The sequence below is a fragment of the Hypomesus nipponensis genome, chromosome 12 (genome assembly GCF_054491055.1).
Source record: "Hypomesus nipponensis isolate SF chromosome 12, ASM5449105v1, whole genome shotgun sequence".
In the NCBI taxonomy this organism is placed as follows: Eukaryota; Metazoa; Chordata; class Actinopteri; order Osmeriformes; family Osmeridae; genus Hypomesus; species Hypomesus nipponensis.
In genome coordinates, this window is record NC_140372.1 from 7,065,001 (window position 1) to 7,080,625 (window position 15,625).

Consider the following 15,625-nt stretch of genomic DNA (forward strand, 5'->3'; position numbering starts at 1 on the left):
ATGCGTGTATTCAAAAATTATGCTGAGTCACGCCTATTCATTGACGTATGAATGAATCAGTGAATGGACAGCCAGGTTCTTTGTGTAACAAAGGAGCGCTGTGTTTAACTTGCATTTCCTTCTTAAACAGCCTATCTCTCTCTCTCTCTCCCTCTCTCTCTCTTCCTTCCGTCTCAGGCCAACCTGTCGGACCTGGGCCGTCTCCTGATGCAGGGCTCCTTCAGCGTGTGGACGGAGCACAAGAAGGGCCACGCCAAGGTCAAGGACCTGGCGCGCTTCAAGCCCATGCAGAGACACCTGTTCCTGCACGAGAAGGCCCTGCTGTTCTGCAAGAGGAGAGAGGAGAACGGAGAGGGCTACGAGAAGGCTCCCTCCTACAGCTTCAAACACTCGCTCAACGTGAGTGTGGCCGGCTCGCACGCTCATGTCCAGCCACCGCGTCGTTCAGTCGAGGCCCGCGGGATGTTCTCAATCAATCAATCTTTATTTATAAAGCACAACTAAACACAACTTTCATTGACCAATGTGCTATACAGAGTGCTAAAATCAACATGACAACAGATACATACAGACATGATATGACCACAGATACATACGGACAAAACAACTGCATCAACACTCCAACACATCCCTATAGGACACATCAAATAAAAAGGTCTTTAACCTCACTTTAAAAACGGTTCTGGGGTTGTGGGGGCTGTCGCTGGTTTGTTTACAATTTCTCTCTCTGCTCCCCGGCCTTCCTCCTTTCCTCTGCTTGTCGCTCCCACCCTCCCTCATCCAGATGAGTGCGGTGGGCATCACCGAGAACGCCAAGGGGGACAACAAGAAGTTTGAAATCTGGTGCAACTCCAGAGAGGAGGTGTTCATCGTCCAGGTGAGACACAGAGGAAATATAACTACACTGTTCTATTGAGCTCGATTTGATCTAGAAGTCTAGAGTGTAGAGTAGGAGTTGTAATTACATTAGAAGGCCAATCATTTAGGAAACATACTGCATGACAGTTTTGTGATACTGTGATCTCCTCCAGGCTGCAACCCCCGAGATCAAGACGTCATGGGTGAACGAGATCCGGAAGGTTCTTACTGGCCAGCTGAAGGCCTGTAGAGGTACACACACAACCATATTCACACACATTGTCTCTGACATTCCAAAGTTGATACATGACAAATAACTCTTGCTACTAAACCAACAGAACAAACCCATCTCTGTATGCATAAGGATTGTTAGATAACTGTGAACAACCCCTGTCTTTCAGAAGCAAGCCAACTGAAAAGCTCAGAATCAACATCCCCAAGCAGCAATAACTCATCGGTTTCTCTCAGGTCAGCTTCACACACACGCAAACAAGAGCATGCCATGCATTCATACACACACACATTTAATGGACTTTTACATGTGTGTGTGTGTTCTTGCAGTCCTTTCAGAAGTAGCCAGAAAGGTGTGAAGAAACAGGAAGATAAAAAGGCAGAGCCTACAGTACCATCCGATTCAAACTCCTCCCCCAAGCAGAAAGGTGAGTGCTTAGCAGAGAGGAAGTCAAACACTCCGAGTTAATGTTATTCCCTCTTTCTACTGCCACAGATGGAACATTTGTGTGGTATCGATTTCCTGATTCTTCTTCTGGGTCTCTTGCACTTTACTTTCTGCTCTTTTAATGAACTAATCTGACCTTCTCCTCTTTTTTTTCTTTCCCCTCACTGCATTTCGTTTCTTCTCTCAATCGCTCCCACGGCCTCATCCTTCTCGCTCTATTTGTCGTTCTTTCTCTCTATCTCTTTCTCTCTCTCGCTCCCCCCTACACCTCTCTCCCATGGTTATAGAGGACACAGTGACCAGTCCAACCACAGACAGGGCCTCAGTGGCTAAAAAACGCTTTACCTTACAGGGCTTCAGCAATCTAAAGAGCCAGAAAGGTAACAGTCCCTAAATGGCGCTAGTCTTCACTGTACACATTTGAGTCCTGTTACCCAGTCTCATGAAAGAAAACTACACATTTAGACTCGTGAGGAATGTCAAGTGAATCGTTCTATGCTTTTCTTTTCAGACATTCTTCCCCCTGGTGGTAAAAGTCTAACATTACCCATGGTCACACTCTGTCCACCAGGTACTGAGTCTAAGGCATTGTGGGACTTGTAGTTTAGGTACTTTCAGGTTTCAGATACAACATCTGAGTAAAGCCACATTCTGGAAGTAGGTTCTAGAAGGTTCTTTTTTGACGAGAGTCTGTTGGTTAGATCTTGGTTGCTTGTATCTGAATCTGGATTTGGACTTGTAGCTGTAGTTATAGTCATGTACTAGAGATTGTTACAGTAAAAGATTAGAGTTTAGTGCACAGAACAGTATAACATTTATTTATAAATTATTATTTACTCCCTTTCCTCACTGTAAAACACATAGAAACACAGAGATTAACATGTATTCACTGTAATATTATATTTCATTTATTTCTTCGCTTTTCTCAAAGTAAGGATTTCCATTGTTTTAGTCGGAGGCTGGGAATGAGTCTCTCTTTCTTCTTTCTCTCCGCTGCTTTTCTTTTCACACACTCCATCTTAAAAACCTTTTCTTCTTCCTCCTCCTCCCTCTCTCTGCCTCACCTCTGACTGTGGCCAGGATCTCCTCTGAGCCCTGACCTCAAAACCAAACACCAGCTGAGAAAGAGTGATCCTACTCCCTTTGGCTTTAAAGGTATTGAAGCCCACTAGAGGTCCTACAGCCACCATGCTGTGGGCCGTTCCTACCGTGTGTGACTAGCATCCCTGATCCCCTCCACCAATAGCATGCTCCCCACACTCAGCACCTCACTGTCTCCACACCGTGTCCATCCTCACTGTGTTTAGTGGACAGATCCATGGTTAAAAGCACCCTCAGTTTGTTTCGTTCAGTGGGGCTGTGTGGGTGCCACCCTCCCTCCCCATCCAGTGTGTAGAGCCCAGCACCATCACCAAGCCCCATCCTTAGTGCACTGACTGCTGGGTGACTGGTTTGGGGATGAACATCGCCTTACTGACTATTTCTTGATAGGTGTATGTGTGTTTATAAGTTGACTGTGGAGGTTTTGTCCTTTTTCCTTTTAATTTCCTGTCTTCTGTACATTGCTTTGGATAAGTGTCTGCTAAATGAATACATGACATACATTAAATTAATTTAATTGGAAGACTAAACAAAGAGAAGAAAAAGAAGCTGTCTGGATGACTGAATGACTGGCTGGTTGACCAGTGTTCGTACAGACAGGCAGACAGACAGCCAGCCAGTCTGTCTGGACGGGACTGACATGTTCCTCCGTCCCTCCCTCAGAGTCTCCTCATGTGTCTCTGAGCAGGGTCAAGTGGCTCAGCACCTCTAGCCTGCTACAGTCCAAGAGGAGAGGTACGGTAGTCCTCTAACCACGGACCTCAGCCCCGTGACGAGATGCCACGATGAAAGCACCGGAGGCGCAAACTAGTTTAACCGATAAAATAACCAAGTCTTTTCCCAGAGGATGGAGGTGGAAACAGCTGCAGTTAAGATAGATCTATAAGACCTGTTATGTGTCGATCGATGGAAAAGTGTCGCCTCATCGTCGCATCTCCGTGTAGGGCTTTGGTCCTGGTTGTGTGCTGTGCTGTGCTCCTCCACCCCCTTCTCCAGCAGACTCCTTCCACCTCTCTGGTATCCCTCTCTGGTCTCTCTGAACACAAACTGTGGTGTAACAACCTCCTCTCTTAGCTCATGCTCCTCAGATCATGTTATGGAGGGTTCCAATAGGGGTTTTATGGTTCTGTATTGCTATCACCTTGATCTTCTCGAGTGCTCTGGTGAACTGTGCTCCCATTCCAATTTTTTTTTTTTTATTGAGCTTCTTAGCTTCTACATTAAATGAATCAATGTCTTATGAGGCTGCAATTATAGAGCAGTCACCTTGGCGTTACATCAAATAAAAATGTTGGGATTGATGGGTCAACACGACTGAACAAATACAGACGATGTCTGGGTGTGGTGTCATAACTCTTCATCTTTCATCCCTCCATACCCTGGAGTGTCATTTCTCTTCATCTTCAGAGCCTTCCCTTTTGGGCATGACAAACGTGAAATCTGATACAATGTTGTTTATGATTGTATCATCATGACAACATGACCTACAATGTCCCACATAAACTCATAAAACTCCTTCAGTTCTCTAAACATTCAACCTTGTTACCCGCTCTGTCTCCCTCTCTCTTGTGTCCCTCTCTCTCCTCTCCAGGCTGGAACAAAGCTTCCCTCTCAGTTGACGCTTCAGAAGAACATGATGGGTACTCCAGTGCTGAGGACCCCCTGAACTCTGATGCCGAGGACGAGGGAGGAAGGAAGCTGGTGAGTCAACCTGGGGATTAGGATATGGGCTTCAGGGGATCAGCAGTTTTCTTTTACTCGCCTCTCTACCTTCTTAGTATCGACCAGATACATTTAAACAGTGGAACAAAATTCTGCATAAAACACTATTGTATGTACCATAATGTTCCTGTATTTTATTTTATATTTGGTCAGCATCTGTCTTAGGCCTGAGTCATCTGAGTAGGTGTGTGAGCTTTGACCTGTTTTCCCAGGCCCCTGGCAGATACACTGTGGTGGCAGACTACGAGAAGGGAGGGGCCCAGGAACTGTCCGTCAAGAGTGGGGACATGGTCCAACTGATTAGAGAGGGAGAGGACAGCCAATGGTACATTGCCCTCTCATTCTCCATCAAACGATTATGAAACCGTGTGTGTGTGTGTATATATATATTCGGGGTGTACCAATATCGATATCGGGCTGATACCAAGCTCATATACTTGTAAAAATACCCCCCAATACCAAAGACCGATGCCTCACGTGACGTAACTGACAGAATGTTCCATGCACAGAGGCTGCAGCAGCAGACACAATGTCAGCCTCAAGGGTGTGGAAATACGTCAACATTTATGACAACAACCCACACATTGCGAAATGCATGCTTTGTTCTGCATTAATATCAAGAGGAGGTATGAAACCCAGTACATGTAAAACAAGTAACCTGATAAAACATTGGAATAGGTATCGGCGAGTACCAGAAAAAATATTGGTCCTTAAAAAACGGTATTGGTGCTTATTGGTGATAATTTTTTTGGAATCAAAGTGACATGTCGTGAGCATGTGTTTGTTGCATGAGTTCTGAAGTCTGTGTTCCATGGAGGTGACGGGGTGTGTGTTGATACTGAACTCCCCAGGTTTGTGAGGAATCTGCGTAGCAGCAAAGAAGGTTGGGTAGCAGCAGCAAACCTCCTCACTTTCATCTCAGAGTCCAAGTCCTCACAGTCTCTCAGCAGCTCAGGTACGGTGTGTGCATATTTGGTTGTGTGTGTGTGTGAGAGAGAGACTGTTTTTTGCTTCAAGACTCTCCTGCATTCTATCTATTCATTCCTTCTTCTATTGAGTTTTCTCTATACCCCTCCCTCCCTCGCTAGCTGTCTTTCTTTCACCCTCGCTAATTGCAATGACGTGATTTTCCTGTTTGTTGTCTGTCGTATTCCAGAGGGCAGTGTGTCGGGCCACCTCAGCACTTCCTCCAGCTGCAGTGAGACAGGAACATACACAAGCTTCTCTGACATCAAACCCTGAGGACATGCCTCTTCACTGCTTCAGAACCACCTTGTGGTCAACTCTTTGAATGACACGTGCACTTTTCTACCACAAACACACACACACACACACACACACACACACACACAGTGTGTGGACACAGTAACAGAGGCAGCTTGGAATTAAGCAAACGGACAGCTCTAAGTTGGCTCACCATCGCTTCAGTGTGAAAGGAGGTGTTTACCTCAAACTGCTCTCCAGTCATCACAGCTCTCAGGAATCAAGGATGTCTATGTACACAATCCCCTGAGTTTGGGAGTGGGATTGGCCCTGGTTGGAGCAGGTGAGTGAGAAGCTGTTTTTGTTGAAGCAGTGACTCGACTGTCACTAGGGCCAGTGTAGGGGGTAGACGTGATCTACCCTCTGGCCCCTCCCCCAGTGGTGTGACAGGAGTTTCGGCCCACCTGTTTATCTCACCTGTCCTGCGTCACCAACCTCACTAACAGCCTTGCCCCCTTCCCCCATACACACACAGACTGCTAACAAAGAGATGAGGAAGAACCAGGAAATTGCACTTAACCCCCCCTGCCCACCGTCCCCTCCCTCAGCACGGACACAGAAAACCACACCTCAGTCTCTGTTGTGGATCCCTGGTCTTTCCAGGAGAACCTGTGTGTTGTAAGACTTCTTGTCGTAAGAAGTCTGTCAGAATGTCCTTGGTCCTTCAGGAGATAAAGTTATATTTAATGTGTCACTCTTTCCCCAAGGTTACTATAAACATGAAGTAATGTTTTACATTTTTTAATATGTGTGCCTCTTAGGAGGCAGATGGGTGCATAAAACAAAAACTACTGTCCTTGACCAAGTAATAAATGAAACAAAACTTATATTAAATAAACACATTACTGTCAGTGTACAGTTCCAACAGGGCACATTATTTTTACAATGTAAATTCCAAGACGTTTAACATTGTATAACTCAAATCAGAAGAGTAATATTGTTATGAGGAAGGTTTTTGAACTTGCATGACGACACCTGTACTATGGCCCCAGATCTGAAGCCATGGCCTTCCACCCAGCCCCAGGCTGCTTGCAGACATGAGATATACACTTCCTGTATGATTGTCATTGAGAAGGTTATGTTGCAGAACACACTGAGAGAAATGTACGTTCTAGAGCTGTAATCATTCTCTGCGGTCTTGACTAGGGAACGGTGTCAGCTCTCTTACATTACATATCTGTCTATTTTGTTCTAAGTCAAGTTCTCTTCTGAACAAGGTTTCTTTTTGGTCGTTGGTCTTTCATGGTCAATTTTTATCAGAAACCTGAGTTCGGGGATAGCCTGCCTCACGATGACTCAAGTCAAAGGAATCCCACACAAGACTTCTTAGGGGTCAGATTCCTACAAAAATGGAAGAATGTCGTAGTTTCATGTGGTCTGAAACAACTGTGAAATGTGAACCAGAGAGTGTGGACTCTCTATGGCATTATTGATCAATACGTAAAAGTTAACTTATTTTATCATGAAATGACATTTGTACAGATATCACCTTATACCTCAGATTTGTCTTTGAATATATGTATATTGGCTATGAAGACTCTAATGTTTTGGTGGATCACAGTCTTATTGTGTATCAGAGATTTTATTGACTTTTGTGGCATGGTTCCAATGTCGTTGTCTAAAACTCCCTGGTGAAAATTGAACTGTCATGTGTCTGAATTTGAACAAGACACACCATTTTAAGTGTCTCACCAGACTCAATAAAGGTTTTAAACATTTTTTATAATCTTTCTGAAACTGTTGTATTATTAGGTGTCATCTGTATAAGACACCACATTCATTGTTGGTATCACTATTTATTTTCCATGAAATTGCTAAATAACAGCTTATTAACTTTTTCTATAACACTTACACTGAAACTATACCTATAGTAGATGTATGATAAGACAGATTATGACCTGACTATAGGTCAGAATCTGTCTTACACATTTGATAAGACTCTAAAATAACAAACCAATACTGCAAATCGAAAGATCAAGTGTCTGAAGTACATAGTTCTACAGTCTTTGAGGTAAGAACTAAGGAACACCGTATTTACTAGCCTTATCGTCATCCACAGACTTTAGCAACATGCTTTCATTTATGGTTTTAACATGGCATCAAATGGCATTAAATACTATTGCAAATAAGGAGGGATTTAAAATGCACAAGGAATTATGTCTGTTATTACAGCTGACCTAGAATTACCGTTACTATAGGCCTACGTGTTTTAAAAAATAGAAAATTACTTTACTTAATCACACAGCCATCACGAGCTGTAGGACTATTGAGGTTTATGGTCACAGCAAAAAGGCATATTTTGTCTTCATGTGTTCTCTCTCGTTTTAGTATTTTTGATTTAAAGGTATACGGTGTATTTCCCTTTAATTATTAACCGAACTATACAGCAACACCCAATATAATACTGAAAGACAAAAACAGACACTTTGCATTTGCAACGTTTAATACTGTTGGATTATAGAAAACAAAAATGCAACAATCCAGGAAAGACAGGAAATGTGGCCTGACGTCACCTACAGGAAAGCTCCAATAGGATGGTTTGTTGTGAAGTTCTGGTTTGGGACTGCACCTCATCTCGAATCAGACCGAATGGAATTCTGCACTGCCTTCTTAAAAGATTCCGCACATACACACATTCCTCTGACGTTTTGCCCAGCGACGTACACCGCGCTGGCGTGACCAGAAAAGCTGCTCGGTAACATTGTGGATCGGGACAGCAGTCAAGATATTCGAGAGCAAAGAAACTATTAATAACGTAGCACTGTAAGTACCCATCATTGATAGTGCGTCGTCGAAAGCTAGGCTATTTTAGCACAAGAATTGGCCTAATGTAATATTCTGATGTCGCCCTTGACATTGTTACAAACTTCAATCGAATTGATATGCGTGCTAACTATGTAGCCATTATCAATTCTCTTTAGCTTCGCAAACGTTTATCATAACTAGGGTGTAGCACACAAAAACACACTGTCGGATCAGTTTCTGCGAGCTATTGTGTCAAATGAAGTTTAGACAGGCCTCTGTATTAGCGTTCATAAATGTTCTCGTTATCTTTGTCAAATCACTAATGTTGACATTACACGCCTTCGTCCTGGAACGGACGCGTTTCCCTGAAAATACCGTCCTCGCTCATAAGCGAACTAGCAGAAAACAAGGGGATGTGTATGTGTCACGCATCAATTGTGTGAAGTCAGCCTTTGTGCTCGTATTTGTTTTGATTTTGTTATAGCGATGCCATAGATGCCGTCCTTGTGTATGCGTCTTGCGCAGGGGCAACGTCAATTGAGAGAGAGAAGCAGGCAAACAGGCCATCGTTAGGCCCTCGTTTAGTATTGTCTGTCTCAGAAGCTGTTCTTTTTTGTAATATCCACTGCAAAATACAAAACAAGTTGTTTTAATTTTAATAGGACGTTTAATGTAAAACTACAATCACTTGTTTGTGATGTGGTAATATGGCTTCTGTGGTTGAGCAATACGTAAGCAATTCATAACCGAGATGTGTATGTGAAGGTGTATTGATAGTGTACGTTAAAAACGTAAACCGTCATCAATGAAAAGATATCTCTGTACTTGTTTAACCCTCGTGACAGTCACAGTGTTCCATGCCAGCTAGTGTTCTACAGCCATGTATGTCCAGTGATCAGTAGTGAGCCATCTGTGTTATTGGGGCTTGCAGTGCTGGAGTGATGTTAACTAGATGAGGAAGCTTATGGAACATAATATTGGTGACTGTGTCTGGAACCTTCTCCCTCTCTCTCTCCTTCCTGTGTCTGTCTTTCTCTCTGCCCCCCACCCGCATCTCCCTTATCTCTCTCTTTCTCTCTCTCTCTCTCTCTCTCTCTCTCTCTCTCTCTCTCTCTCTCTTAGTTGAGACTGTATCCTATTCATGTTTAATGGATGACTCCACTCTACAGCCCCCGATGTGTTTGTGATCCACTCCAGGATATTAACAGGGCACACAGGCACCTCACCACAGAGGCTTGCTGGTGTGGCGTAAACTAGGTTTGCTTTCAGACACTTTAGTCCTGGCCCCAGCAGAGTATTTCAGAGCGTGTGTCGATGGCCAGTCTCAGACAGGAGCCGTTCAGATCCCTGCTTTGCTGTACGTACATGCTTGCTGTGATCCATGAAAGACGTTCTGGGTTTGAGGGTGTGTAAATCTAGAGGTCGTGGTTCCGTTTTCTAAGAGCATGATCCAAGCATTTTCCTAATGGAGATGAGAAGCTGTCTTGGAACTCTCTCCAGTCAATAAGAGAATTTGATATGTGATGTCATGACAGGTAGCAGATGAGGAGGAAGGGGAGGAGGAGGAAAAATGTATCTTAGCAACCACAGTTGAGAGCAGTGATGGAAAAACTTGGAAGCGATGTCACTAGGTACCTTGTCTCTCCTTGCCCCTGGTGACTGAAGCCCAAATGAGGAGATTATCCCCTCTGTGACGGACACATACCAAGAGAGCATTTACCGTTTGACTGGCTGATGGGTGGCTTATTAAAGTTTCATTACAGCTCACGCTAATCCCAGCTGCTTCCTGGGAAATGCGGTCCCTCGATGCGGTGAGTAGAACAGGAGTGTGGCCGTGGGGAGATGTTCTTTCGGTCGGTGGGCCATTGGAGCGGAACAGGTCTGAAGAAATTGGCGTTGTGACGTTGCCGGGGTTTTTTTGGTGTGTGTGTGTGTGTTCCGCAACAACGAAATGCTGATGTCTCAAACTGCCGCTCAGGCAGGACGGGTGTGAGTCCAGCCTGTGAAGCAGTGTAGCTTCATGTTCTTAAGTGTTGGGCCCTCTGTTGAGGCCACTGATGTGGACTTGGATCAAAGTGACAAGCTCCTGGCATCAGCAGGAGCAGCGGCCAGCTGGAGGAGGGAGGGAGGGAGGTAATACCCTGGCCTTGCACTCCCAGACCAGGATTATCAGTCACAAGTTTTAACCACCCTCCTCCCACAACTCCTCCTCTTTTTATGTTGTACATGGTCTGATAGGCCCCGCCCAGAAGCCAAGCAAACAAGCAAGCATTCCATGACAGTAATGTTCTAATGTGCTATTCTCGATAGCTGTGGTTTTGGTGCCTGCCAGCATTGCTACTGTAGTTGCCACAGACAACGTTTTGATTCAGTGTCTTGATAACAGTCTCTCTCTCTCCCACACACACACACACTCTCCCCCTTCCTCTGTCTAGCTCACTGTCTCTCACACACACCTGTTCGAGCTGCGGTTTGGCTGCCGTGCCGTAGTTGAGTTGCCATGGTGACAGTGCATCGCTGGATTCGGTGAGGTGTGCAGAGGGCAGTCTGACTCAGGAGAATGCGGGTCTAATGGTCTTTTATGAATCACTGAGTCCCACGGAGGAAACTCTCTCTCCCCACCCCCCCCCCCTCCCTCCATCTACAGCTTTACAGTATCTATCCCTTCGTCTATATCATGCTGTGAGCAGGATCAGTTATAAGTTAGTAGTGTGGTGTGTTGTAGCCTACTTATGCATTCTTTTAGAAGGAGTGGTTAGTGTGCTCTAATGTGGGGTTTGTTTGTCTTTGTGTTTAGGAGAGACTCAGGAGTGGAACTGCCAGTATGCCGCTGTTCGGTAAATCCCACAAGAGTCCGGCAGACATCGTCAAGACCTTGAAGGAGAACCTCGCCATCCTGGTCAAACAAGACAAGAAGACAGAGAAGGTAACGTGTGTGTGAGCGAGCAGGTGCGAGGTTGCCTAGGGCCTCTTCCGGCCTTGGATATTGGGTCCGGTCAGTTCTGGTTGTTTTGGTGCCCCTCTGACATCGGGCTGTGAAAGTAGCACTGCAGCCCAGCCCGGTCATCTGTTTACACCCCACTGTAAAGTCTCTCTCGCTCCCTCTCTCTCTCTGTCTCTCTCTCTCTCTCGCTCCCTCTCTCTCTCAGCCCGGCTCTAGCCCAGACCAACCAAACACAGTATTGAGTTTGTACACAAACATTATGTACTGTTATTGAGGCCCTTTTCACTGGACCATTTAAGCCCATGCTTGTTTGTCCTCTCTCCCAGGCGTCTGAAGAGGTGTCTAAGTGTCTGGTGGCCATGAAGGAGATCCTGTATGGGACCAATGACAAGGAGCCTCACACAGAGACCGTGGCCCAGCTAGCCCAGGAGCTCTACAACAGCGGCCTGCTCATCTCGCTGGTGGAGAACCTGCAAGTCATCGACTTTGAGGTGAAACACACACACCTACACACACGCATGCGCAGGACTTTCTAGGCCATCACACTGAGATGGAACATTCTGGAGATGTTCTGTTGTGGTAAACACGTTCTGTGTGTGTGTGTGTGTGTGCGCGCGCAGGGAAAGAAGGACGTGTGTCAGATCTTCAACAACATCCTGCGGAGGCAGATCGGCACGCGCAGCCCCACCGTGGAGTACTTCTGCTCCCACCAGGAGGTGCTGTTTGTGCTACAGAAGGGGTGAGCTGGCCCACACACACACACACACACACACACATGCGCAGGCACACACATCCCAGGAAAACACAGAGTTCCACAAATGCAACACGTGTGTGTGTGCGTGCGTGGCAGGTACGAGACGCCCCAGGTGGCGCTGAACTGTGGCATCATGCTGAGAGAGTGTATCAGACACGAGCCCTTGGCCAAGGTCGTCCTCCACTCGGAGCATTTCCACGACTTCTTCAACTACGTGGAGATGTCCACCTTCGACATCGCCTCGGACGCCTTCGCCACCTTCAAGGTCAGGCCAACACGCACACATGCATGTCTAAGCCCCACATGATTCCTAAAAAGGTTAGCACGATTGATGTCTTTGTTAGCACTTGGCACAAGGCCCAAAATGGTAGTGAATAGTAAAGTGCTGCATTTAAAATACTTATCGTTTCCGGGTCTAACGTTCTGCCCTCCATTTGCAGGATCTATTGACGAGACACAAGGTCCTGGTGGCGGAATATCTAGAACAGAACTACGATGCTGTGAGTGGTACCCTCGCTCCTTCAGAACATGCTACAGCAGTTGCAACATCAGCTAGACTTGTGCCGTCGGGGAAAAAGTAAACAAGAACAGTTTAGGCCATCAGGCCGTCTCCTGGCATGACTGTTGGTATTTACGACTGAACCTTCCGTGTGCTGGTTTCCTATTTTATTTATTTATTTATTTTATTTTTACGTATTTATTTTTGGAGCCTTGAGGTGGAAAACACGCGCTTGTCTGTTGGCTGTAGCACAGGGTTAGGACTCAGGGAGGGGGAGAGTGTTGAAAGAGCAGGGACGTCTGAGTCAGTTCAGGTCACAGGCCTCACAACAGACCACACTAGGCCTGGCTGTCAGGTTACTGTGGAGAAGGCTGTCTTTTATGGCCCCTTAGAGGCCTCTAGGGGCCCGTAATGCACAGGCATGCAGACTGGCCCACTGAAAAATATATCTTCAGACCAGCCACAGAGACCCCATATCAATATTCTACCCTCACCTCACTGTCACTAACATCTCTTTTGTGTTGTCGCAGATCTTCACTGACTACGAGAAGCTCCTGCATTCTGAGAACTATGTGACGAAGAGACAGTCGTTAAAGGTCTGAGCTGCTTTACAATGGCGTATTCGTTGTTCTACTCAAATCCGTCGCTCTGCAAAACCTTTAACGTGTGGCTCGTGTTGCAGTTGTTGGGAGAGCTACTGCTGGACAGGCACAACTTCACGGTGATGACCAGGTACATCAGCAAGCCAGAAAACCTGAAGCTCATGATGAACCTGCTGAGAGACAAGAGCCCCAATATCCAGTTTGAGGCCTTCCATGTCTTCAAGGTACTACACCCCCCCCCCCCTTCACACACACACATACACACACATGCACACACACTACTTTTTCTCACAAGGCCAGATAGATGCACACATAGTTCTGTAAAACAGCACTGATGGTTTAGGTCCCCCCCCCCCCCCAATGGGGATTCTTGATCGGTCCCAAAAATAGCAGGCTGTCTCATATGCATTTTCCCTATCAGGTGTTTGTGGCCAACCCGAACAAGACACAGCCCATCGTGGACATCCTGTTGAAGAACCAGACCAAACTCATCGACTTCCTTAGCAACTTCCAAAAAGACCGCACGGACGACGAGCAGTTCAACGACGAGAAGACCTATCTAATCAAACAGATCCGCGACCTTAAGAAACCGGCCTCTTAAAGTACGCCCCTCAACCCACACCCAATACTTAAAACCTTAACTTTTTATTCACAAAAAATATAGAAAAAAAAATGCATTAACCGTAATAATTATGATTATATTTAAAATCTCAAAAGACATTTGTCTTTTCTTGTTTCTTTTATCGTTCAAAGAATAGTTCTTAAATGCTGATTCAATTTATTTTGACATATTTTTTCTTCATCGACTTTGATCATTCACGTGAACTAGTGCCACAACGGAATGTTTGAGGCAGACAATTTTGAGCTCTTGGGAGAACCAATGGTTGAAGAGATTTGGCCAATGGCGGAGGGATATGGGGAGTCCAGGGGTCCGAAAAGGAGTCTTTCTTTACCATTTTATGCATGAGTTAGCTAGAACGCTCCCACCTTCTACAAACACTCCTAATGTTGCTGCAGAACAATGAAAGGAATTTACCATTTGGAATTATGAGGAAATTCAACTTTATGAGCAGTGTTTAAATACACCTGACAGATTCTAGAAATGGTAGTGCTGTTTTGTACATAACTAGGCTAATACGATTTTTGTTTGTGTGGAACTCCTATTTGACCTCGCTCTACTCTGAATGCCTTGCATTTACACTAACAGGTAATTGGATATTAAAACATCAAAATTCGTTTTTTTTCTCCAGAAGACTAATTATGAACCTAAAATAAGCATAATGTTTATTTTTAATATGAAAGGTACAGTTGATATGACTTGTAGAATTATTTTAATCATTGGTTCTCTTCATGAGAGGCTGATGGCTACTTTCCGTTTTATAGAATGCTAGGGTTTCTTTTGGTTCCTCCACGGGCTTGGTCATGATTATTTTTACTTTAATTAAAGTGTTTGTTTCCTTTGTCATGTGAATGAATGCTGGTTTTACCTGTTTGTGAGTGACATAGTATAATCCACAAAGGCATTTTTTGGGAGACCTCTGTTGAAGGAGGAGGATATGGGGAGATGTTTTTTTTTTTTCTATACGTAAGTGATTTCTTTTAGCTTTTGTCATTATTTAGATAGGAGTTTAGAAGCAGAGCTGTGGGAACACATTAACAGTTGGGGACTAACATTCAGAGGTGCCTTTTTGGTTTTGTGTTTTCCTTTTCTCTTTTGTATATTTTAAACACCTTCTAGGGGAGCTTAATTCTTAATTTGAAAATATGGTCTGATTGAGCATATTTTGTGTGATTAAGCAATGAACCTCTGACTCACTATATCTGAGTTATGCTGCACCGAGAGGCCAAATCTAAGAGGATGGTGGGAGGAGTTGACCATGAACAGGCTAGGTGGTGCCATCTTGCTGTGAACAAATATATCACATGTAGCCAAGGACCACAAAAAAATACATGGAGGTGAAACTAATGAACTATCACACTCTGTATGACCTGAATTTGTGATGTAGTTGCAAAGGAAGAAAAATATAAAACCAATAATTGATAATGTGTAATATGAAGTAGGAAAATAAATATTGGTTGTTCTTGATATTGCCAAATTGTGGATAGGTTGAACAAGGCACAAGGCACAAAAATAGTTACTTTTGTGTCATAATGCACTTGTATACTTGGAGATAAAACAAAGCCGCTCGAAAGACTTAAGCTGTGACAATATTCTACATGTTTGAAACGAGACTTAACAGATTCAGGCATTCTCAAACTGAACCATCACCTGAGCCAATTTAATCTAACTCTTCTTCACTTATCCTCTATTTCTGGACTAAATGTTTGGTCAAATTAAAAACAATTGGACATTCTGCCCATCTCTACAATGGGATTCATCTGAAAACCAACCATGTGTATTTTCCACCTTGATGCTACAGTATGACATCACCAATAAAACGGATAGAACAGAAAACTG

General features: G+C 44.6%; 2 protein-coding genes across 7 annotated transcripts in view; both read left to right on the forward strand.

The window, feature by feature from the left end:
• The window catches only part of mcf2la (mcf.2 cell line derived transforming sequence-like a), a 26,795-nt gene extending 19,446 nt beyond the window's left edge, over positions 1-7,349 (forward strand). The window contains exons 22-34 of one of the 5 annotated variants that reach the window (XM_084667866.1): positions 178-399; positions 785-877; positions 1,032-1,110; positions 1,260-1,326; positions 1,420-1,517; positions 1,825-1,917; positions 2,049-2,108; positions 2,618-2,692; positions 3,302-3,373; positions 4,230-4,339; positions 4,573-4,685; positions 5,212-5,315; positions 5,517-7,349. In XM_084667866.1, coding sequence (XP_084523992.1) covers positions 178-399; positions 785-877; positions 1,032-1,110; positions 1,260-1,326; positions 1,420-1,517; positions 1,825-1,917; positions 2,049-2,108; positions 2,618-2,692; positions 3,302-3,373; positions 4,230-4,339; positions 4,573-4,685; positions 5,212-5,315; positions 5,517-5,602 — 1,272 coding nt within the window. In that variant the 3' untranslated portion in view covers positions 5,603-7,349. The remainder of the gene's footprint in view (positions 1-177; positions 400-784; positions 878-1,031; positions 1,111-1,259; positions 1,327-1,419; positions 1,518-1,824; positions 1,918-2,048; positions 2,109-2,617; positions 2,693-3,301; positions 3,374-4,229; positions 4,340-4,572; positions 4,686-5,211; positions 5,316-5,516) is intronic. The other 4 variants (XM_084667867.1, XM_084667870.1, XM_084667868.1 and 1 more) reach the window with 4 other exon arrangements.
• Positions 7,350-8,224: 875 nt separating this feature from the next.
• Positions 8,225-15,622, forward strand: cab39l (calcium binding protein 39-like). Of its 2 annotated transcripts, none has more exons than XM_084667558.1 (9): positions 8,225-8,386; positions 11,166-11,294; positions 11,639-11,803; positions 11,933-12,051; positions 12,163-12,331; positions 12,507-12,566; positions 13,096-13,161; positions 13,248-13,391; positions 13,589-15,622. In XM_084667558.1, exons 2-9 carry the CDS (start codon positions 11,193-11,195, stop codon positions 13,766-13,768), a joined length of 1,005 nt encoding a protein of 334 aa, XP_084523684.1. In that variant the 5' UTR covers positions 8,225-8,386; positions 11,166-11,192; the 3' UTR covers positions 13,769-15,622. The 2 variants fall into 2 exon arrangements, with proteins under 2 accessions (XP_084523684.1, XP_084523685.1); XM_084667559.1 differs by lacking the exon at positions 8,225-8,386 and adding an exon at positions 11,026-11,070.
• Positions 15,623-15,625: the final 3 nt, after the last annotated feature.

Bases quoted from the DNA above. Each gene is read 5' to 3' on its own strand.
- cab39l (XM_084667558.1), top strand. From the start codon at position 11,193: ATGCCGCTGTTCGGTAAATCCCACAAGAGTCCGGCAGACATCGTCAAG. The intron at 13,162-13,247 runs GTCTGAGCTGCT...CTCGTGTTGCAG, and splicing joins CGAAGAGACAGTCGTTAAAG to TTGTTGGGAGAGCTACTGCT. The intron at 13,392-13,588 runs GTACTACACCCC...TTTCCCTATCAG, and splicing joins AGGCCTTCCATGTCTTCAAG to GTGTTTGTGGCCAACCCGAA.